The sequence below is a fragment of the Callorhinchus milii genome, unplaced genomic scaffold (assembly GCF_018977255.1).
Source record: "Callorhinchus milii isolate IMCB2004 unplaced genomic scaffold, IMCB_Cmil_1.0 Scaffold22, whole genome shotgun sequence".
Classification (NCBI taxonomy): Eukaryota; Metazoa; Chordata; class Chondrichthyes; order Chimaeriformes; family Callorhinchidae; genus Callorhinchus; species Callorhinchus milii.
Genome location: NW_024704763.1, coordinates 7661126 through 7683100, shown reverse-complemented (window position 1 = coordinate 7683100; position 21975 = coordinate 7661126). Strand labels below are relative to the sequence as shown.

The 21975-nt window shown below is 42.8% G+C and overlaps 1 protein-coding gene across 1 annotated transcript in view; it reads right to left on the bottom strand.

The window, feature by feature from the left end:
* LOC103189083 (CD276 antigen) overlaps positions 1-21975 on the bottom strand; it is an 89277-nt gene that overhangs the window by 12309 nt on the left and 54993 nt on the right. Inside the window, exons 5-6 of the mRNA XM_007909353.2 lie at positions 9613-9747; positions 383-415 (exon numbers count right to left, since the gene is read on the bottom strand). Of these exons, the coding sequence (XP_007907544.1) occupies positions 383-415; positions 9613-9747 (168 nt within the window). The remainder of the gene's footprint in view (positions 1-382; positions 416-9612; positions 9748-21975) is intronic.

Here is a 21975-nt window from a genome sequence, read left to right as displayed (position 1 = left end):
TACTGGCAAACCTTTAATGTTTCTCATTTCGTGTTGAGATTCTCTCCTGTTCTCCTGGGCGGTATTCTAAAAATAAAGCAATAATGCTACGTTCGAATTATCATTGGTTAGGCCGCAAGTGGAGAGCTGCGTTTAGTTTTCTGCACTTCACTTCACGAAGGGGAGTCGGGCAGAGGAGGTTACCTCAATGTTACAGGGATTGAGGAGCTTTCGTTATGAGGTGAGTTTGGAGAAGCTGAGTCTGTTTTCAATGGAGCAGAGAAAGTGGAGAGGACAACCTTATAGAGGTAACAGGGTTATAACAGGGTGAACAGGGACAAGCTATTTTCACTGGGAGTCAGTTTTTTTCTTCCTTTGGAGGGGAGCACAGCAGTTTTCTTACCTGTCCTTGCTTCTGCCTCCTCTTCCTCAGCTTCTGCCAGAATTAAGCACAAACATTTCTGTTAGTTCATTATAACAGGGCAAACCAGGACTTGGGTACACAGGCACAAACAAACAAGAAGTGAGTGACCAATTTTTTATTTGAGGGGTTTCCTGGCTAGGACACCGAGAGAGAGAGAGAGAGAGAGAGAGAGAGAGAGAGAAACTCCCTTCTCTTTACAAATAACACCGTGGGATCTTACATCCACCTGAACAGGCAGACAGACGGGGACCTCGGTTTAATTTCTCATCTGAAGGACGGCACCTCTGACAATATAGCGGTCCTCCAGCACTGCACTGGTGTTTCAGATCAGACTATGTGAGTTGAGACATGTGGCTTGAACCCGCAATATTGGAGATGTTGATAATAATGCAAATAATGATCGGGAACCTTAAGATCTAAAGTTGCCTGGTTCTTCCAAGCGTACTATGCTTACTATATGTGCAATTACATGTAATAATAATAGTTGTAATCCTTGCATTTGACACAGCGCCGTATTACATTTTCGAGACATCTCAAAGCGCTTCACAGAACATATTGTAAAGTGAATTGACTGCATATTTTGTGGACGAAATGCAGCAGCCAATTGCACACAGCAGTGTCCCATAAGCGTGGATTGAGTGACCAAGTACACATATATATATTTTTGGAGGGATTATTACCCCTGGAAAGTGATCTGCCAATCGACTAACAGCCAGGTTCCTACTTACTGCTAGGTGAACAGAGGTGCGTGGAGTATGGAAACTTGCCTAAGATTTCTCCCTGCCCAGAAATCGAACCCAGGTCCTCTCGCTTGCGAGGCAAGTGCTCTAAACTCTACACTACGGGACTCTACTATGTGTACTATACATATATTATACTACACTTACTCATCTTGCACCATCCCATTTCACACACACATTTCACACACAGCAACAGCGATTGCAATCAGCTGCAATCTGTCTACAGTCTTTCCACTGGAGGTTTGCACCAATAAAAGGGAGAGGTGCGAACAGAGACAGAAGGAGCAAATGGGGAACGAAAACTAAAGCTAAAACTAAAGCTGATTCAACATCATTTGAACATTGATCAACTGATAAAGAAAAAGTGTGAATTAATATTTGCATCCATATGTTGCTGGAGAGAGTGTGTGTTCAGTGATTAAGTTGCACATATCGCTGCCATCAGTCTTCACGTCCTTCTTATTCTCCAGCTTTAAAAGTTATTTTGTGCTGAATTTAGGAATTACGACAAGGGATGTTAATATAGCACCCAGACATGGCTACCAGTAAACTCCTGATAACTCAACCCTGGATAAACTAGCCACTACCACTTATGTCATCATGTTGTCAATATGCCGGCCACATATACTTATATGTTTATACATATGTCTATGTATAAATATATAAATAAATGCTCTGAGACATCCTCCTGACATGAAAGACATCATGAAGCATTATTATTCTTATGCAGTGTTGTTGAAAATTCTTATCTAAGGGTAGATTCTTAGTCAACCAGACTGACACACAATTATCACCATAACACATATAATAATAATAAGAAGAATCTTTGCCCTTGATAAAGCGCCTTATCACGTCATTGAGACGTCTCAAAGTGCTTTACAGGATGCACCGCGAAGTGGTGTGACTTGAGTATGCTGTGAGCGAACATACCTGTATACATAACCAATTACATCAAAGACGTATAGAAAAGCCAGAATTAATGTGTGCAAAAAAATAAGGTCACTTATTGGCTTCAGAAAGTACAAAACACAAAGCATCTCCTGACTGGTGCCACGCCAGCAGAGCTCTTGCGAGAGAGAATGATTGAGAACTGGCACAAGACTACTGCAAATGTGATGGGCGAGTGTGTATAACACTGTCTCATTGTTTCTCCTCAGTGTTCTCCCATTTGAAAGCACAAAAGATTAACCACACACAAAAATGACAAGGTTCTGCCTGCTTGAAAGGAACGTCACCTTGATTTATGGACAGATGGCGGAGGAGAAATGCACTGACAGTTATCTCCAGCATACTCTTTGCCGAGCCAAGGTTGACTAATAGGAAAGTATGATTTACTGATTTTTTTTATATATCTCCAGTAAATTAAATTTTAAAACAAATAAAGGAGAACATTGAAGTGTTACTAGGTGTACCGTGAAGCTGTCAAGTTCACTGAGAGGGAAGTCAGCAGCAAGTTCATAAAAGTGCTGATATTAATCCTCGCAATTGATGCAGAGCCTTTTACTCAGTAGGTTGTCCCAAAGTGCTCAGGATACATAGTAAAGTGTAGTGACTGTATTTTGTAGGCAAACGTGCCGGCCAATTTGCTCAAAGTCGGGTCCCACGAACAGTCAAGTAGTGAATGAGCCATTTTATCTCGGGAATTTTTGGCCAAGACGCTGGAAGAAACTCCTTCCTCTTTGTGATTAGTGATTAGTGGATCACAGGATCATTCATGTCCACCTGCCCACCCTGGTTTAAAGTCTCATCCGAAGGACAGTACCTCTGACAATGAGGCGCTCCCCCCAGCACTGCGCTGGAGTGTCACCTTAGATTGTGAGTTCAGATTCCTGACCTTAATCCTCAAAGTTGATGCACAAGACAAGGCACTCCGAGTGACTTGACATGTTCTTCGGCGAGTCACAATGAGCCGTTTCACACAAAAGGAGAATGCGGCTAATGACACAACAAGCAGATGCTTGTGTTAATCACTGGAAATAAAGACATTTGTCTGCCTGACACTGTCCACTCTGTGAAACAAGTGGTAAGCTTGAAACAAAATACACCACCGAGGTCCCGTCTGCCTATTCAGGTGAGCTTTAAAAACCCCACGCACTAAAACAGAAGGGAACTTTCTCTTAGATTCCTGGCCACAGACCTGCAGTTTTCGCAGTTAGCTTTTGATGGAACATAGAGAAACAGGAAGAGAGGTCATTCAGCCTTAACCTCCCCCTAAGTACCTTAGGCAAGTTTTCTTACTCCATACGGCTCTGTTTACTCAGCAGTAAGTAGGAACCCGATTGTTAGTCGATTTATGGGAGTAATAATCCCTTCCAAAAAAAATAGAAAATAACTTGGTCAATCAATCCACGGCTGTTTGTGGGACACTGCTGTGCACAATTGGCTGCCGCGTTTCGTCCACAATACATTCTGTGAAGTGCTTTGAGACATATCGATGACGTGACAAGGTGCTATATCAAATGCAAGCATTATTATTGTAAGCAGAGTCAGACATCAGGTTATAAATCAGTTATAAGAAGGGCAAGTCACAAAACTACATGCCTGTATTATGCAATATTATCATTCAATTACATATTGCACTCAAAACTTCATGAATATATTCCAGGGATCAGTGAATTGCTCCAATTTCACTTCCACCTTTTATAGGAAAGGCCTTTGATGTTGGCTTTTTGATCATTTGTCTTTTTAACTTGTCAGAAGCACCAATTTCTGTGGCCCCCCCAAAAAAGCAGGAATACCTTATGGGATTTTGATCAAAGGATCTGTTTCGTTCTCAGTATGCATTATAAATAATGTTTTCAGGAAGTGCAACAGCAGAACATTTTGCAATTTTGTACGACCTGTTTTTGCTTCTCGGTCGCACTTTATAGGCTGTCACCCGAATGCAGGTTTTGTTGTTTCAGGGCTGGTTCTGTTGGTAAACTGTGACTTCTCATCAGCTGGCCTCCGCCAAGGCAATGGTCTGGATTCAGACCACCCTCTCTCACTCAACCAACCAGGATAGAATGCTTACATTGCTTGCATCCAGATGTGACCTAACCCTAATATAATAATAATAGTATAGCACCTTATCACTTTGTTGTGACACCTCAAAGCGCTTCAAAGAATATTCTCTAAAGTGAATTGACTGTGTATTTTGTAGATAAAACCTGGCAATCAATTTTTTTGGAGGCATTATTATAATTCAGTTTACAGTATATACTGTATACTGCAAATACAAGGATTATTATTGTTGTGGGGTACAGTGCTGGAAATCTACGGGATTCTGCGTCAGTCTGTTTTGCAGATGTAATTGTGTTATTATGCATCACTTGCTGCAACTGTGATAGGACAGAAAAAGCACTGTTTCGGTGAAAGTTTATCAAGCAGTCTTACAGTTTCACTTATCTTAGCTGAAATTTATCCACGTATAAAAATTGACTGCACAATGGGTATTTTATCCTTCCTGTGGATATTTTGGATGCGATATAATTCACAAGTTCATACTTTCACCAAGGGCGCTATCTGTTTGTCTCATTAATGTATTAACTAAACCCTTTTGCTGCAGGAAAACCTCCCTCACCGCATCCATCAAAGCCATTCGCTTTGCATTTGTGTAGCATGGTGCAGTCCTGGCCAAAGAAGCAATATTAAGTGCAATAATAAAATAATCATTGCATGTGATATACAGCTCCTACACCTATAAAACCCAACCGTTTTAATGGGCTTCACTGGCAGTTGCTGTAAAGTGTAGTGACTGTGTATTTGTAGACAAACCTTGCAGCCAACTCACACACAGCAATGTCCCCCATGCAACCGTGAAGTGAATGATCAATTTCCATCCAGTTTCAGCTCATTTAATCTTTTTAATCTTAATATAAGATCATACAAAATCGCGAAAAACTTCATTCGCTAAATTCAGTCACAACTTAGAAGGTGTTTTTCCGCGGTTCTTAAAAAGGAACTGCCTTCCAAACAGATTCAGTTGAAGGGTGTCATACAATCTTGTGGCAACTTACATTCAAAATCAAATGGTTTTGCAGGTGAAGATTAGGTGGGATTTTATTACTAATAATAATAATCCTTGCATTTGGTATCGCGCCTTATCACAACGTCTCAAATCCCTTCACAGGATACAATGTGAAACGGATTGACCGTGTATTTTGTTGGTGAAATGCAGCGCCGAGTTGCGTACAACAATGTCCCACAGTCGTGGAGTGAGTCTCACAGTGACAGCCATTTTGAGTCTCTTATGTGTTTTAATTTTTGTCTGTGTTTGTTATTGTGTGTTCAGAGAGGAAAAGATTAAGGGAAGTGAGGTTTCATTGTCAGCCAATTGCTGAGCACATCAATAACTAGAACAGCAACCCATAAAGAATTGAGCTTATAGCGTTTGAGACCAATTGTGTCAACAGCAAAGCAGCGAGCCTGATGTTTTAGAAGGGAAAGTCGTGGGCAGAAAACTATTGCTAGTTTGTGAACAGATGGACATCTCACTGCACAGTAATGTAATTCCAGCCTCTCACCACAGACTGTGTCTGCAACAAAAAAACAACTTCAAGTTCCATTTTTACAATTTTCATTTACACAGCGCCTTTCACGTCAGGCGGAGAGGGGGTTAAATGTGGCTGCCAACTGTACACAGCAGTGTCCCACAAACAGTTGTGGATTGAGTGACCAAATTATTATTATTTTTTAAAAAATTTAAGGGATTATTACCCCTGGAAAAGCTGCTCACATCGGAAGGACATCTCAAACCAGATACAATTCAGGATATAATGATTTGAAGATCCTTATATTTGATTCAGTGGCTTTCACATTAGTAGGATGTCTTTCGTTTTGTAGGATTTACCGTAAAGTGTATTGATTGTGTAGGTGAACACAGCAGCCATATGCACACCAAAAATAGCCATGAAGTCAATGGCCAATTTTATTTGTTGGATTGTTGGTCAGGAGAAACTCACTTCTCTTTTCAAACAGCGCCATGGGATCAATCAGGCAGATGAGACATGAGTTACTGCTGTGTGATCATTAAATTAACACTAGTTCTTGAAGAGCTGAGCATCATTAGAATGCAGTTATGCTGTGTTCTTTATGCAGACAATAGACAATTCAGAGAGAAAGCTTTATTTCTGCGAGAGCGAGCAGTATTGATTCCAATTCCCTTCTCTTTCCTCCATTTCCTGTGGTGTTGATAGAATTCCTTTTAAATGGTATAATTGACTCAGCTTTCAATAGTCACACTCTAATAACTTGTTGGGCAAAGAAATAACGTCCCATTTCTTCCTTTATGCTTCTATTCATAATGTCAGGTATGGGCCATGGTCAAGAGGAGGTACTTTGGCTTCTGAGTCGAAAGATTTTTTGAATCTGACAATCTGATACAGTGTGTTGTTGGAGGTATCATCCTTTGAATAAAACAATAAACATAGGTCCCACTTTGCCCACAAAATATACAGTCAATTTACTTTGCAGTATATTCTGTGAAGGGCTTTGAGACATCTAGAAGACGTGATAAGGTGCTATATCAAATGCAAGCAGTATTATTATTATTATCTTTGCCTGTTCAGGTGGGCGTTAAAGATAATAATAATAATAATAATCCTTGCATTTGATATAGATCCCATGGAATATTTGAAAAGATAAGGATGTTTCTCCCAGAGATCTAGCCATCAATCCCCCAGATAAAATTGTTTGTTCTCGTTTGTAGAGACCCTGTTGTGTGCAAATCGCCTGCCTTATTTACCCACAAATATAATCAATGCACTTTATAAAAAACTATTTTTAATGTGATAAGGCAGTACATCAAATGCAAGGTTTATTATTATTATTATTCAGTGAATTGGATCCAATGAGATTGAAAGGTGCTATTTTGGCACTCTCTTGTAACCGGCCAGCAATAATTAATTAGCACAATGCAGTCTATACTGTTCCTAATGAGAGGTACTCCCAAAAAACATCAATTGAGAACACTTTTGCAACGAAAGAAAACACTTAACAAGATTCAGTTTGTTCTGATGTTTTATTCCAGGATCTGCAGTTGCCTAAGGGAGATGGAGCCTTTGTTGAATGGTGTTAATTGGATTTAAAACAGTCTTAAACACTTTACAATGTAATTCTGTGAAGTGCTTTGAGATGACTCAACAACATGTTAAGGCATTATATCAAATGCAAGGATTATTATTATCGTCACAAGGTTGCTTTCGGAAACGGTTGCAGGAATTCAACAAAACACATTTTTGCACGCAATTTAAAAATAATACTACTATTAAAAAATAATTCTTCCACAATTGAGCTAGCTCGAAGGTGATGTGCTTGTCAACAGAATGTTGAAATCAAGCACAAATTCTGTGGCGGTCTCGGTAGTCTGGTTCCTGAGCAGACAGGTCTGCAGTACTCCAAGGCACTCCTGGTGATAGACCAGCCAGCCTGGCTCATTGACAGGGCTTGGAGGGAAGAGAATACTCCCACTCATCTCCTGTTAACCCTGCAAGCCAAAGCCCAAACGGGTAGGGTGGTCCTAGCAGGACAAATGATGGGAAGCTTGCCAGGCAGCAAAACCAATGGCAAATTAAGTTTGCAAGGATATGGGGAAGAGAGGGGGAGTGGGACTGATTGGGTAACTCTTCCAAAGACCTGGCACAGGCATGATGGGCCGAATGGCCTCCTCTTGGTCTGTAATATTCTATGATTTTATGCAATTATACGGTTTTAACAGGATAAACTCCAGCGTTTACCCCAAATTACACTCTGAGGTTAAGCCTTGACATTATCAATCTGCTCTGCATATTCTCTGGCATTAGGAAGGCAGTATGTGTCCCTCCGAGGAGAGAGTACACATTCCATTCCAGAAACAGAAATGTCTATTTCCAAGTGGCATTCACATGTGAACCTCTCAGTCTGGTTCGGATACTCTTAAGCCCAAAACAAAAGGAATAGCTACTAAGATCATAAGAACATAAATCCTAGACGAAAAAAAAACAAGGTCCATCTAGTTCGCCTTCCACCTCCCCGGCGGTCGCATGCACATATGTCCCAAACTCCCTATGTACTATATCCCATAATAAAAACTATCTAATCTGTGTTTGAAAGAATCAACATTTCCTGCTTCAATCGTCTCCCTAGGGAGCCTGTTCCACTGGTTCACTATTCCCTCACTGAAATAGTGTTTGGGTAGATTAGTTTTGAATTTCCCCTGTTCAATCTCAGGCCGTGTCCTCTGGTTTTACTATTCTGGACAAGTTGAAGTAGCCTGTCATGATCTAGATTGTCTTGCCCTTTAGAATCTTAGACAGCAATTATGTCGCCTCTCAATCTTCTCTTTTCCGGCTATTCAAAGGTTTTTTTTCAACTGAAAGTCCTTCAATCAAATGCTATTGGGTAGAAATTATACCTGAGTCTAGATTTGCTGTTTTGATGTAAAATTTCAGAGCATCCGTCCATAATTTGTCAATGTGTTAAGTATATTTATTGCTTTCAAGAACTACGGAAAACTGATTTCATTGTTAATAATAATAATCTTTGCATTTGGTATGGCGCGTTATCACATCGTTGAGACATCTCAAAGCGTTTCACAGGATATACTGTAAAATGGGATGACCATGTATTTGGTGGGCAAAATGCAGCCACCGGTCGTGCAAAGGAATGTCCCACAAACAGCCATGGAGCGAGTGACCAATTTTACTTGAGTGGTTGCTGGCCAGGGCCAGGGAGAGAGAAACTCCCTTCTCTTTTTGAATAGCTAAGGGACCTCAGTTAAAGTAAAATCAATGACCCCAGTACAATCTACGTCCGATAACCACAGAAGTCCAGCATTGCATCAAATCATTCTGTCAGCAGCTCACTTACGACGACAACAAAAACTACAAAATTACACTTGTAAAAGCCCCTTTCACGTCGGGAGGACGTCCTAAGGCGCTGAACAGTCGGGGATCAGGACCCGAGCGTGGGAGGGGGGCAAAGTTGGGATGAGGGAGGGCAGATGAACTGTTAAACTTACAGTTTACTGGGCAGTGTTGTACTGGTTTTATGGTCAGTCTTACCTCTGCAGATGATCTGTGGATCGATCATACCTGCGGCTCCTTCGTTTGATTCGTAATTAGTGTTAAACACTCTCCCCACTCCCACTCCACCACTCAGATAAAAAAAACCTTTAGAGCACTTCGTTTTATTTTAACACCCTGTTGTGTGTATCAATAAGCATTTAATCCTTCTCTAACACTGCCCATGATGTCAGGACATTCAGTAACTTCACAGGAGAGAAATGCACATTAATCAGATTAATTCATTATCCTGCTGACTTGAAAGCACCAAGTGCTGAAAGCTTACCCACAGAGCCTGAATAATGGAGCTCAGAATATCCTGTAAAACTGTGGGGGTTAATGTGTTGACCTTTTTGGGGGTGCCCTTCAGCTAATAAGCGTTAGCATAAGGGCTGATGATGTGAGACCCAACAAAAATTGCAGCATCGCACTCAAAGCTCAAACCCACCTGCATTGTCTTCTTTGCAACTCTGTTGGATTTTCCGTCTGCACACGTAGCCGAGAGCCCCAAGAAGTCCCAGCAGACAGATAGAGAGGCCAATTGTCAACCACAAGGCCACAGCAGGGAATCGTAGGTGCTGCCCTGAGTAGAGAGAAGCACAGACCAGACGAGGTGAGACAGGAGGGTCAAGCTACATTCTTAATGATGATGACGATGATAATAATATTCTGTGCATTTCGTACAGCGCCTTATCATGTCTTCGAGACGTCTCAAAACGCTTCACAGAATATATTGTAAAGTGGATTGCCTGTGTATTTTGTGATCAATATAATGATGCCCGTCTCGCTCAGATTCCTATTTCTGCAACTGTTTGCTTTCTTGGGAAGAGAGTTCAGTAAAATCTAAAGAAATTGGGAAACACAACCTTTCAAGAAATTTCTCCACATGGTGCCATGTTAGCCCGTGCTCTCATTCATTTCACACTGAGCTGTGTTGCCCACCAAGAAACTTGCGGGGAGTTCCTGGTACCTAGCATCCCGCTATTGAGGGCTTGTTGGATATCAAACAACCAACTAATGATTATCCTTCTTGGGTGGGGGGNAGGTAAGTGGGGATTCCTTGGAGTTGATATGGCTTCCGAGGTGACATGTTTGGCAACGGAATGTGGAATTGAGCCCACCCTCAGTGGCGGTCTTGGTAGTCCAGTTCCTGAGCCAGGCAGGTCTGCAGTATTCCAGGACACCGCTGACGACAGCACAGCCCAGCCTGGCTCATCGGCAGGACTTGGAAGGATAGACCAGTCACTGGGGGCAGGGAATTCTCCCACTCAGCTGCTCCCATTAATCTTGCAAGTCAAAGCCCTAACGGGTAAGGTAGTCCAAGCTGCTTATAATAATCTTGCATTTGATGCAGGACCTTATTATTTCTCAAAGTCTTTCACACAGGATATACTGTAAAGTGCAGTGACTCTGTATTTCGAAGGAGAACAGGGTAACCAACTTGCACACAGCAATGTCACACAAACGGTCATGAAATGGGTGACCAGTTTTATTTGGGGGATTGTCGGCCAGGACACCGGGAGAGAGAGAAACTCCCTTCTCTTTTCGAATAGTGCCGTGGGATCTTTAACTCTCACTTGAACAGGCATAGATAGGACCTGGGTTTAATGTCTCTGAACATCTGAAGGACGACTGATCTGATTCCCGACAATACAACACTTTATTGGGATATAGGGATTCCCCTATAATCATTTAGAATAGAACAAGTTTTTATATATATATATTCATTTTAAGAGATGTTTAATTAATTGTACTAACAGGTAAAAATGGACGATAAATTAGCTTTTTTACTAATAGAATGTGGCACAGGCTGGAACCATGGTACCCGTTATCTCCACTCTCTCCAGATGCACTTTGCTAAGTATTATTGTAACCTTGGGTACCAGCTAGACTTGGAGGAAAGGTCTGCAAAACATCATGTGTTAGGTCTAGGAAGATAAGGAATAGAAAAGACAATGGAGACTCACTTTATCAATACCGGTCGGGCTGGCGCCAGGCCAATGATTGATTAGGATGAGTACGTGCAGGACGGGTGGTAAGGGGGGTAAAGGTATCTGGCAAGAGTTCGGAAAGGGGTATAATTAGTGGAGAGAAAGAGAGAGAAGTCAGTTGACCTGACTGGCAGGAGGGAAGCAAGATTTTTCACACCAGAGAAACCAGGGCAAGAGCGGGACGACAGCCAAGAAATCTTCTTCCACTTTTGTTCTCCGCAGATTAACCGGTGGTATGCTCTTCTTTACACACTGTTAAGCTCGCTGTCTTATAAAAGAATTATTGCACCATTTTAGATTGTCGGGTGATATTTCGAACTACAGGATCGGAAATCCCAATGGCTTCTCCAAGCCCTGTATTGGAGCTTCAGCCTGGACGGTGTGAGTCTCCAGACCCGATGCGGTGATTGAGGGTGATATCCTTTTTTAAAAAAATGTGTTTGAGAAGCAATTGCCATGGTTACCATAGGAGAGCTCTGCTTTGCATTTGATGCATAGGTTTGGCAGCTTACTAAGCCACGGTGCAGATGCAGTCAGGGAATTAAAAGTCATGTGTGGGTGTGTGGAGCACTGTGTATCAGTGATGCCAGGGTTCTTCCCAAGCTGATCAGGCTCAGAGCCAATTGTACTCAACCTTTGCATGTGGAATCTCAGTCACATCCACAGTCTTTGTTACATTACGTTTGCAGACAGGCTGTGGGATGCTGTGAACAATTCCTATATCAGTTTGGATCAAGAAAGCCCTTTGATCTTGTTTGTCCGGAATAGCAGCCCTACCGCCTGCTCATCACAACATCAAGCTGTTGTTTAAATGACGTATAATAATAATAATAATGATTCTTGCATTTGATATTGTGCCTTATCATGTCGTTGAGATGTCTGAAAGCGCTTCCCAGGATTTTTACTGTGAAGTGCAGTGACTGGAGTTTGTCAGCGAACTTGGTGCAGTGTGGATCTTTCTCTTAATGGCAATGAACAAAGCAGTATAAAACATCTGTACACAAACGGTGTGTTCTTGCAACGCTCCTGTTCAGTGGAACAGCCAGCCAGCGCACCAGTAGACCTCCATCAGTGTCAAATTAAAGCCAGTGTATACTGCACTGTGGACATTCATAGATCAGAAGCTGATCTGATAGCCCCAAATATATCTCAACAACATTGCAGTGCCAGAGCAAATAGAGCTATGAGATTATATTGGTTTGTTCATTTGCATTCAGAGAATAATGCCCATCCTACATGTTCTGGATTCCTACTTTGCTAAATCGCACAAATTCTTTTTATGTGGTGTGTGTGTCTGACACACTCCCAAACCCATCACCTTGCTCCAAACCAGACTAGGAGTTCTACCTATTCCGTGGAAATTTCCCTATTCCCAGAAGGGAGTCCTCTCTCTCTCTCTCTCTTTCACCCAGGAGACACACGCACATCCTGCTCACTGAATCCTGAAAACTATTAGACGCTGATGGGCAAGAACCCAGGCTTTGGGGGACCCCAGAGTGTGCGTTGGTGAGAACTGGGATGGGGTTCAAGCAACTAAAAATGCAATAGCTAGCCATTGAGAGCACTGACTGAGAAGCTTCCTGCTGCTTGCCTAGCTCGGACCACCCAACCCATTAGGCAGGGTATACGATTGCTGATGAAACCGAGGGTAGAGAAAGGAAAGTGTAGTTTTTCCCAAATCCTTCATCCCCACTTGCCAACGGTTTAATTAACTGCACGGTGACAAGATTCCTAAAACGCGTTGTTTAGAGGATGACATCTTGGTGGAGCTGATGTGTAGTACTTTAATCAAATGGGTTCCTGTTTCCCTAATCATGGCACACAGAGAAATTCCCTTGTGCTTTTCGAATAGGGGCCGTGGGATCTTTAACAACCACCTGAACCTCGATTTAATGTCCCCTCGAATCGGAGAAAGGCACCTCCAACAATGCAGCACTGCCCCAGCACCGCATTGGAGTATCAGCCTATACTATACGAGTGGCTTAAACGCACAATCTTCTCATTCAGAGGCGAGAGAGTGCTACAAACTGAGCCAGGCTGACAAACACATTCACAAGGTCCCTTATTAAAAGAAGCTAAAAGATCGTGAATTCTGTAATAGTTTGAATGAGATATTATGCAATTCTGCTGGTGCAATTATTTACTGTATAACCACGCTATTAAGCTTTGATTTAACTCTGGGGTAACCATAGCGACACAAGTTAATTATCTTAGTTAGAGAATCAAGCAGAGTTTGGGGAGAAAAGACAACAACCACTATAATTGCAGTCAGGTGTGGTATTAACAAATGGGTTTAATATTTCCAGACATGATTAATTTCAACTCCCTGCTGTAATATATAACATTTTTCATCACATATCGCTGCATCATCTTGTGTCGCTTATTTTATTACAATAATAATAACCCGAGCATTTTATTCCTCCTCGCTACTGTAGCCGGAATCCTTGAATAGAGTGACCACCCTGTATCTGACAGCTTTCCGCAAACTCTGTTCCATGTGTAATAAGCCTCCTGTTTGATACAACACCTTTCACGTCAGGAGGACGTCTCAAAGGACTTTGTGCAGGGTCAGCTGTAAAGTGGAGTGACTCTTTATTTTGTAAGCGAGTGCGGCAGCCAATTTGCCCGCAGCACTGTCCCGCTAAAGGCCGTAAAGTGAGTGACCAATTTACCTGCGGGATTGTTGGCCCAGACACTGGAAGAAACTCCCATCTCTTATCAAATGGGGTCTTTCACGTCCAGGGAACGTTTAAAGCCCCTCCACGGTCGTGCTCCTTCACCGACCTGTCTGCTCCCTCCGCTCCACGCTCTCGCCTTGCCTTATCCATTATCAGTGGTGAGGCCTTCAACTTTCTGCCTCCACCCTCTGTAACTCCATCCCAGAGTCCCTATGCCCTGCTCCCTCTCTTGCCTCCTTCAAGGCCCATCTCAAGAACCTTCCTTTTTGATCCTGCCTGCTGTCATCTTCCTTCCTCCACCCCACTTGCCCTCAACTCCTCTCTGATCCCAACCTACAACTCAGGTGCCAACCCCTCATTATCCAGCACTTTCGGACGTCCTCCCGACATGAAAGGCGCTATATAAATACATTTTGTTGTTGTTGTTATTTATGTTGACCCAGACACTGGGAGGTTGAGCAGGGAGGTTGGACCTTGGTTTTGCATTTCATCTGAAAGGCAAGACCTTGATATATCCCTTTGCTGACAGCAGCAAAAAAAAGCCACCACCATATAATGTTATTCAGCCAATGTGACAAGAGATTCATGCATTTTTTTTTACACTTTCTCCCGAACTCCGGGAATCTCATTCCTTGCCTCTCGCCAACCAGTTCCTAAAATTTTCATAGGTATTTAGAACTCTTATTAGTTCAGTTTGGAGACTCATAAGTACATGGGTTTCTGTTTGTATCAGACGCTTGACTGACCCCAAAAATAATATGCTTCACTTTCCTTGCATCCTATCTACATAGAGATGTACTGAACAGGTGTGGGATTTACATCACTCGACAACAGATTCCATTAGAAGCCGAGAAATCTCCCACAGACCCTGAGGTATAGTTACCTCCTGCTCAGCACCCAGGGAACAGTTAAGGACAAAGAAACATCTGATTACTATTTGGTAATTAAAGTGCTCAGACTGGGTGCACTGGTGTGACAATCTTCTTTCTACCTCAGGTCTAATCAACAGTCATACCGACGGCACCCAACAAATCAGGCTGTGCCTTTGATTAGAACCACAGAATCTTGCATTTATATAGTTAGTTACCATACCAACCTGTCTTCTCCTTCTGCTGAGCGGGCACTGGCCTGCTTCATAATCTCCGCTCTACCCCTCCACCATTGATGGTCGGGCCTTCAGCTTTTTGGCCTCTCGCTCTGGAACTCCAACCAGAATCCCTTCGCCTCGACCCCTCCTTTGCCTCCTTCAAGTCCCTTCTCAAGACCTTCCTTTCTAATCATGTTTTCAGCTACCCACCTACCCACCCCCTACCCGCCATACCTCTTGATTCCAACACCCAGCTAGGGTCCAAACCTTTAACTGTCCAGCATCTTGGGACGTTCTTCCGGTGTGAAAGGGCTATATAAATGTCATTCTGTTGTTGTTGTTGTTAGTGCCCTTCACTCTGGGTAATGTCTGAGAGGGTTCACAGGAATGGGGTTGGAACGCTAAGCAAGAAGGTATTTGTAGGCACATTCAAAGAGGTACGATTTGAGGCAGAACTTAAAGGGAAGAGGTGGGGGTCGGGTGTGCGAGATGGTCTAATAGAGGGAGGGAGCTCCAGAAGTTAAATATTATTGAGTCATCTGAAGGATCTCTATGCCTCTTCAATATTGGAGCTCTATATTAATGAAGGTTTTACTTCAATGACTGTCACCTGGGGTGGGAGAGGAGGTGGTGGTGGTGGTGGTGGTAAGGTGCCTGGTTTTGAGTTAGCTCCAAAGTGAGGTGCCTGTCAACAGAATATCAGAATCCAGTTGTACCTCTGTGGTGGTCTTGATAGCTCAGTTCCCGAGCAGAACACGGAGGAGCAACAACAACTTGCATTTATATAGTGCCCTTCACGCGGGTAGCGTCAAGAGCAGACCAGTCATTGGGGCAGAGATTTTTCCCTATCGACTCCTAACCGATATGCTGGTCCAACTGGCCAAGAAGTGAGACGCTTGCGAGAAGTGCCTTCAGCCACTAGGCCCTGAAACTCTAGAACTCTCTCCCTCAATCTTCCAATCCCACCTAAAAATCTTCCTTTTTGATTGTGCTTATGGTCACCTCCCTTCTCCGTCTCCCCCTGGCTTAGGACTAGACTCCGCCACTGTCAAGTACTCCAGGACGCTACTCCACTGTATAAGAGCACTATATAAATGCAAGTTGTCGTTGTTGTTGACAGTGTATTTTCAAGGTTTTACCTGGGATACTAACAAACTCGCCCTCAAAATACACACAGTCGCACGACTTTACAGTCTATATTCTATGAGGTACTTTGAGACGTCTCAATGACATGATAAGCCACTATATCAAAATCACTGCTTGTTATTATAACCTGAAAGCTTCAGATTCTTTTTTAATGAAAAAACATTTTAATGGGTGGTTGGAACCGCAAACCTCTCACTTTCACTGCCTCTGCCTGCTTTATTCCATCGGGACATTTTGTCATTTCTCTTTTGGTTTGTGATGCACACCTTATAGAAGAATAGAATTCAGGACCGGTGGCAGTGGAAGGCAAGGTTTCAATTCATTCCGAAATCTTATCACAATCTCCCTTGGATGTCAATTGAGAAACAATAAAACGTTGCTTCAAGGCAAGCTAACAGAGCACCTCTCAAGATAATAATAATAATAATCCTTGCATTTGATATAGTGCTTTATCACGTCTTCGAGACGTCTCAAGGCACTTCACAGAATAAATTGTAAAGTGAATTGACTATATTTTGTGGGCGAAACGCAGCAACCAATTGCGCACAGTATTTTTTTTATTGTTTTTCACAAGCAGTCACACATTCAGTGACCAATTGATTTTTTAATTATTATTTTTAAAGGGATTATTATCCCCAGAAAGCGATTCGCCTATCGACTACCAACTGGGTTCCTATTTACTGCTAACTAGCAGTAAACAGAGGTGTTTGGAGTAAGGAAATGCCCAATGTTTCGTCCTGCCAGGAATCGAACACAGGTCCTCTCGCAGTGCTCTCTGAAGAAAGCAGAGCTCTGAACCTCTCGCTTGGCACTTTGTCCTTAGAACAAAGATTAAAAAGAGCTCAACCCTTCTTTACCTCCAGACAATGGAAGCACTGTCACTGGGTTAATGGCTTCAATATTTACTCGGGTATTTTGTAATAAGAATAAACCTTGCGTTTGATATAGGGCCTTTGACATCAGAAGCTTGTCTTGAGGCACTTTATTGGATTTAGTCTCAGTGTAGTGTGTTTTTTTTNGTAGGGCAAATGCAGCAGCCAATTTACCCGCAGCAGTGTTCCACAAATAGCCACAAAGTGAATGACCAATCTTATCTGGGAGACTGTTGGCCAGGACAGCAGCAGAGAGAAACTCCCTTCTCTTTTCGAATAGCGTGGGATTCTTTACCGTCCACCTGAACAGGCAGACAAGACCTTGGTTTAATGTCTCATCCAAAGGACGGCATTTCTCACAGAGCAGCTCTGGCTTTAATAACCAATAATAATAATAATCCTTGAGTTTGATACAGCACCTTTTCACTCTGTTGAGGCGTCCCAAAGTGCTTCAGAGAATATACCTCAAAGTGAATTGATTGTTTATTTTGTGGGTGAAAGTGGCAGTCAATTGGGCACAGTGGTGTCCCACACACAGTTATGGATTTAGTGACTACATTTTTTTTGAAGAGAATATTACCCCCAAAAAGTGATCCACCAATTGACTAACAATCGGGTTCTTTCTTACCGCTAGGTAAATAGAGGTGTGTCGAGTAAGAAAACTTGCCCTTGGTATCACCCTTCACGGGAATCAAACCCAGGTCCTCTCGCTTGCAAGGCGAGTGTGCTAACCACTACGCTACGGGACTCCAAGGTCTTTTCCCCCAACCCAGGATGTTTGAGGTTCATCTCTGACTCAGTGTGTTTATGATGGGAAATTGGGTCAGCAATGTACAGTTTGCTGGTTTTAGCGATCTGCGTTTTAATAGATGCCATGTTTTCATGCAAGAGTGTTTGGCAAGCAAGTGGGTGCTGGGGGTTGAGAAGTAAGCGAAGCCAAATGTAAGCTTTGCATTGCCTTCATTGTTTTGGTGAACCTTCCCCTTCGAGGTATTGTTCCACCCACTCCTTTCTGTGTGTTTCCGTGGGATGTAGTACAGTGTTCACTGCTCCCAGCTATCTTGTCTCTAACTATTGAATCCCCTGTGATTTAGATTGTCTGATCTCCATCTCAGCTCCTTGAGTGATTAAATAATGATAGTCCTTGCATTTGATACAACAAGAAACAACAACAAATTACATTTGTGAAGAACCTTTCACGTCAATAGCATGTTACCAAGAAGCTGGACAGTCAGGGATCCGCCATCAAGCTGGTGGTTGGGATCAGGAAGGTGGAGGGCGGGGAGGATAGGGGTAGGAGGGTGATGGAAGGCACGGCAAAGAGGAGAGTCTTTAGATGGGTCTTGAAGGAGGCAACGGAGGGGGCGAGGGGGAGGGACTGTGAGTTGGAATTCCAGAAGGTGGGGGGAGAGAGGCTGAAGGCCCGTCCACCAATGGTAGGGCGGACAAGGTGGGGTTCGTGAAGCAGGCCAGAGCCCTGTGAGCAGTGGGTGCAGACAGGTTGGTAGGAGGTTACAAGGTCATAGGTAAGGGGTTAGGGTTAGGGTTAGGGTTAGCAAGACCGTGGAGGGCTTTTAAGCGCCAAACACTGAAAGCTCTTTACAGGAATTACTGTTAAACATAGTGACTGTGTATTTTGTAGGCAAACACAGCAGCCAATGTCCACAATCACCTGTGAAGTGCATGGACAATTTATCTGGAGAATTGGTTGCCAGAACAAACTTCCTTCTGTTTTTGAGTAGTCCCAAGGAATCTTTAATGTCCATCTGAATAAACAGATTTAAATTTATTGTCTCATCTGAAGGACAGCACCTCCAACAATGCAGTGCTCCCCCCAGCACTGCACTGGAGTGTCAGCCTAGACTGAGTTCAAAGTCCCAAAGTGAGGCATGAATCCTAAAGGCATGAACCCTTCTGACCTAAAGGCAAAAGTGTTACCAAATAAGCTGCCATATCCTCTCCTTTCACACTGCTGTGCTGATCCTTATTGGATTCACACAGAATAATTGCTAACCTGAAGAATGTTATCGGATTACAGCGCCATCAATAAGCATTGATCCGAAACGTTTCCAATGAAGTTTCTGCGCTTGTCAAGATGAGGATCTGAGCCTTGGAAAGTGGCCACTATTTTCGATTTTTGTTTGTCACATGGTGGAAAAACTCAAGCACTTTGAGCTTGGTTAGGCGTAAAAGGGACTGTGAATTGTCACCACAATATGCTCAAGTCTCAGTCTCACAAGAGCGCATCCTCCTGCTCCAAAGTGACATTTCTCTATCTCACAAAATAAGATTGACAATTTAGCCTTTAACTTCACCTTTAGCCACCTTCCTCTCTCTCTTCTATCTATCATCTGCCCGTCCGTTGGATGAGACGTTGAACCGAGGTCCCATCTGCCTGTCAGGTGGGCGCTAAAGATCCCATGAAGCTATTCGAAAAGAGAAGGGAGTTTCTCCCGGTGTGCTGACTAATGTAATTTGTTGCTGTTGAAGGTACTTTGGGACTCCCTCCTGACATGAGAACGTAAGAATTTGCTAGATGAAAAAAGACCAAAGTCCATCCATTTCTCCTTCCCCCATCCTGGCAGACACATATCACGTCCCAAACTATATCCTGTATTCCGAGATATTATTTCCCATAAGACAACAAAAGTGCAACATGAAGGGAAACTGAAATTGTGTGGTGAAAGTGAATTGATGGATTCATATTACAGGATCCCCAAGAGATTCACCAGATTGGTTTGCGTGAAGAAGGTCCTTCAGCCAATCTGATCTTACCCTCCCAGAAATACTACCCTAGTAACCTCCCATTACAGCACCGAGCTATGTCTTTTAAAAACAAGTCCACCACACTTCCTGGTACCCTATTCCAGCCATTAATTACGCTCTACCCTCAAAATCCCCTCTGAAAATGTGTCCCCCTTGCTCTGCTATCTCAGTGCATTCTAGAAGACATGAAAAGTACTATATCAAATGTAAGGATTATTATATTATTATTATTCACAAGTATCATTCTGAGTCTACTGCCTCGATGCCTAAATGCCTCTGTTATCAAGTACAATCCCTGTGTTACTGGAAAGCTGTGAATTACTAGCTTTCCAGTATTATCATCAAGTCTCTCTAGTGCATTTGAAATCCTGGTTAATTTACTGTGCTGTGCTGCACTAACAGAGGGCCATAGGGATGTGCGGCAGTATACCGTAAAGATAATTTGTGGAGGATGCAGCGGGGTGGGGGGTAAATTAATTGGATATTAAAGTGAAAGTGAAGCAACAGAGACAACTTCAGAGGACACACGTCTTCTCATCTGTTGCAAGCAATCCTGCTTTTCATCAACTTTCAATTGCATTTCCACAGCAGGCGCTGAAAGTTATCAATTATAGAAGCGTTATTATTACCTAAGTTTGGCAGCTGTTAATGGATGGGGGGAGAATTTTCACCTGGGGTCTAGATTTATTCGATTAACCTAGGTGCCAGCCTGGTTCAGTCGTAGCACTCTTGCCTCTGAGGAAGAAGTTTGCAGGTTCAGACCCTGCATTAGGACTTTGAACTCACATGGTCTAGGCTGACACTCCAATGCAGTGCCGGGGGTGGGAGGGGGCTGTATTGTCGGAGGTGCCATCTTGGGATGAGATGTTAAACCAAGGTCCCGTCTGCCTATTCAGGTGGATGTTAAAGATCTCATGGCGCTATTTGAGAAGAGAAATGTGTTTCTCCTAGTGTCCTGACTGGCAATTCCACAGATCATTCACTTCATGGCTGTTTGTGGGACATTGCTCTGCCCAAATGGGCTGTCAGGTTTGCCTAGAAATATAAACACTAAACTTTGAAGGGTTTTGAGGCGTCCTCCTGACAGGAAAATCGCTGTATCAGATGCAAGGATTATTACACGGGGAACCGAATTCTTAAGTCCAGTTTGAAAGCAGAGCTTCTACAGCTCTTAAAAAAGAAAAACGTGTTTCCAAATAAAGATCGGACAGGAGAATTATACATAATTGGCACAGCAAAATAATTACAGGCAAAATGTGCAGGAATTTCAACCTACTTTTGGGGTTATGAACCAGCTCCCAGACAAGACAACAAAAACTTGTATTTACACAGCGCCTCTGGGTAGCGTCCCAGAGCGCTTGACAATGGCTGAGCACCATGCTGAGCCAGCGGGGGGGAGTGGGGGGTGGGGGGGGCGGCAATAGATGACTGGCAAGCAGTTACAAAACTGTTGTTCTCTCAGGTTTGGGAAGAGAGATTCTGATAAGGTTATAAGGCTATCTGTATCTTAGTGGTTAGCGCGCTTGCCTCGCAAGCGAGATGTTCTGAGTTCGATTCCCGGGCAGGGCGAAAGCTTCGATACGTTTCCTTACTCTGCCCGTGTCTATTAACTTAATAGTAAGTAGGAAATCGGTTGTTAATTAATTGGCGGATCGCTTTCCGAGGTAATAATCTCTCAAAAAAAATCTAAGTTACTTTACAGTTTATTCTGTGTAGCGATTTGAGATGTCTCAACAACGTGAAAAGGCACTATGTCAAACCAGGGAGCTTTATTATTAAAAGACCTGTTTCTGTTATCGAGATTGACTAATACAGGGTCATGTCTAATGTCTTAATAAAGAAGCTGGTCCCCACGCAGGAACTCCACTTCAATGTAATGTAATTTGGGTCAACAGTGCAATGGAAAATTCTCTATAATAATAATAATTATTTAATCCTTGCGTTTCACATTGTGCCTTTCTCACCAGGCAGGATGTTAAAAATGCCATTCAGTAGCACATAAAAAACACTCCAAGCCACTTAAAGGCAATTTTGTCCCCCTTGTGTGACTGATGAGCAATGAGGTTGCTGAGCTCCAAGTAGCCTGCTGTACCTTTCAGAACTCTCGCCTGTGTTCGTTCAAAATACTCCAAAATTACCTTTTATCTTTATCTGGATAGCAGAGATTGGCTGGACTTTGATCATCTTTAAAATGCGCAGAAGTAAGCTAACAAAAACCACTATCCTATTAAATTTCAGTTTTTTTTATACATTCTATATCTATATATAAAA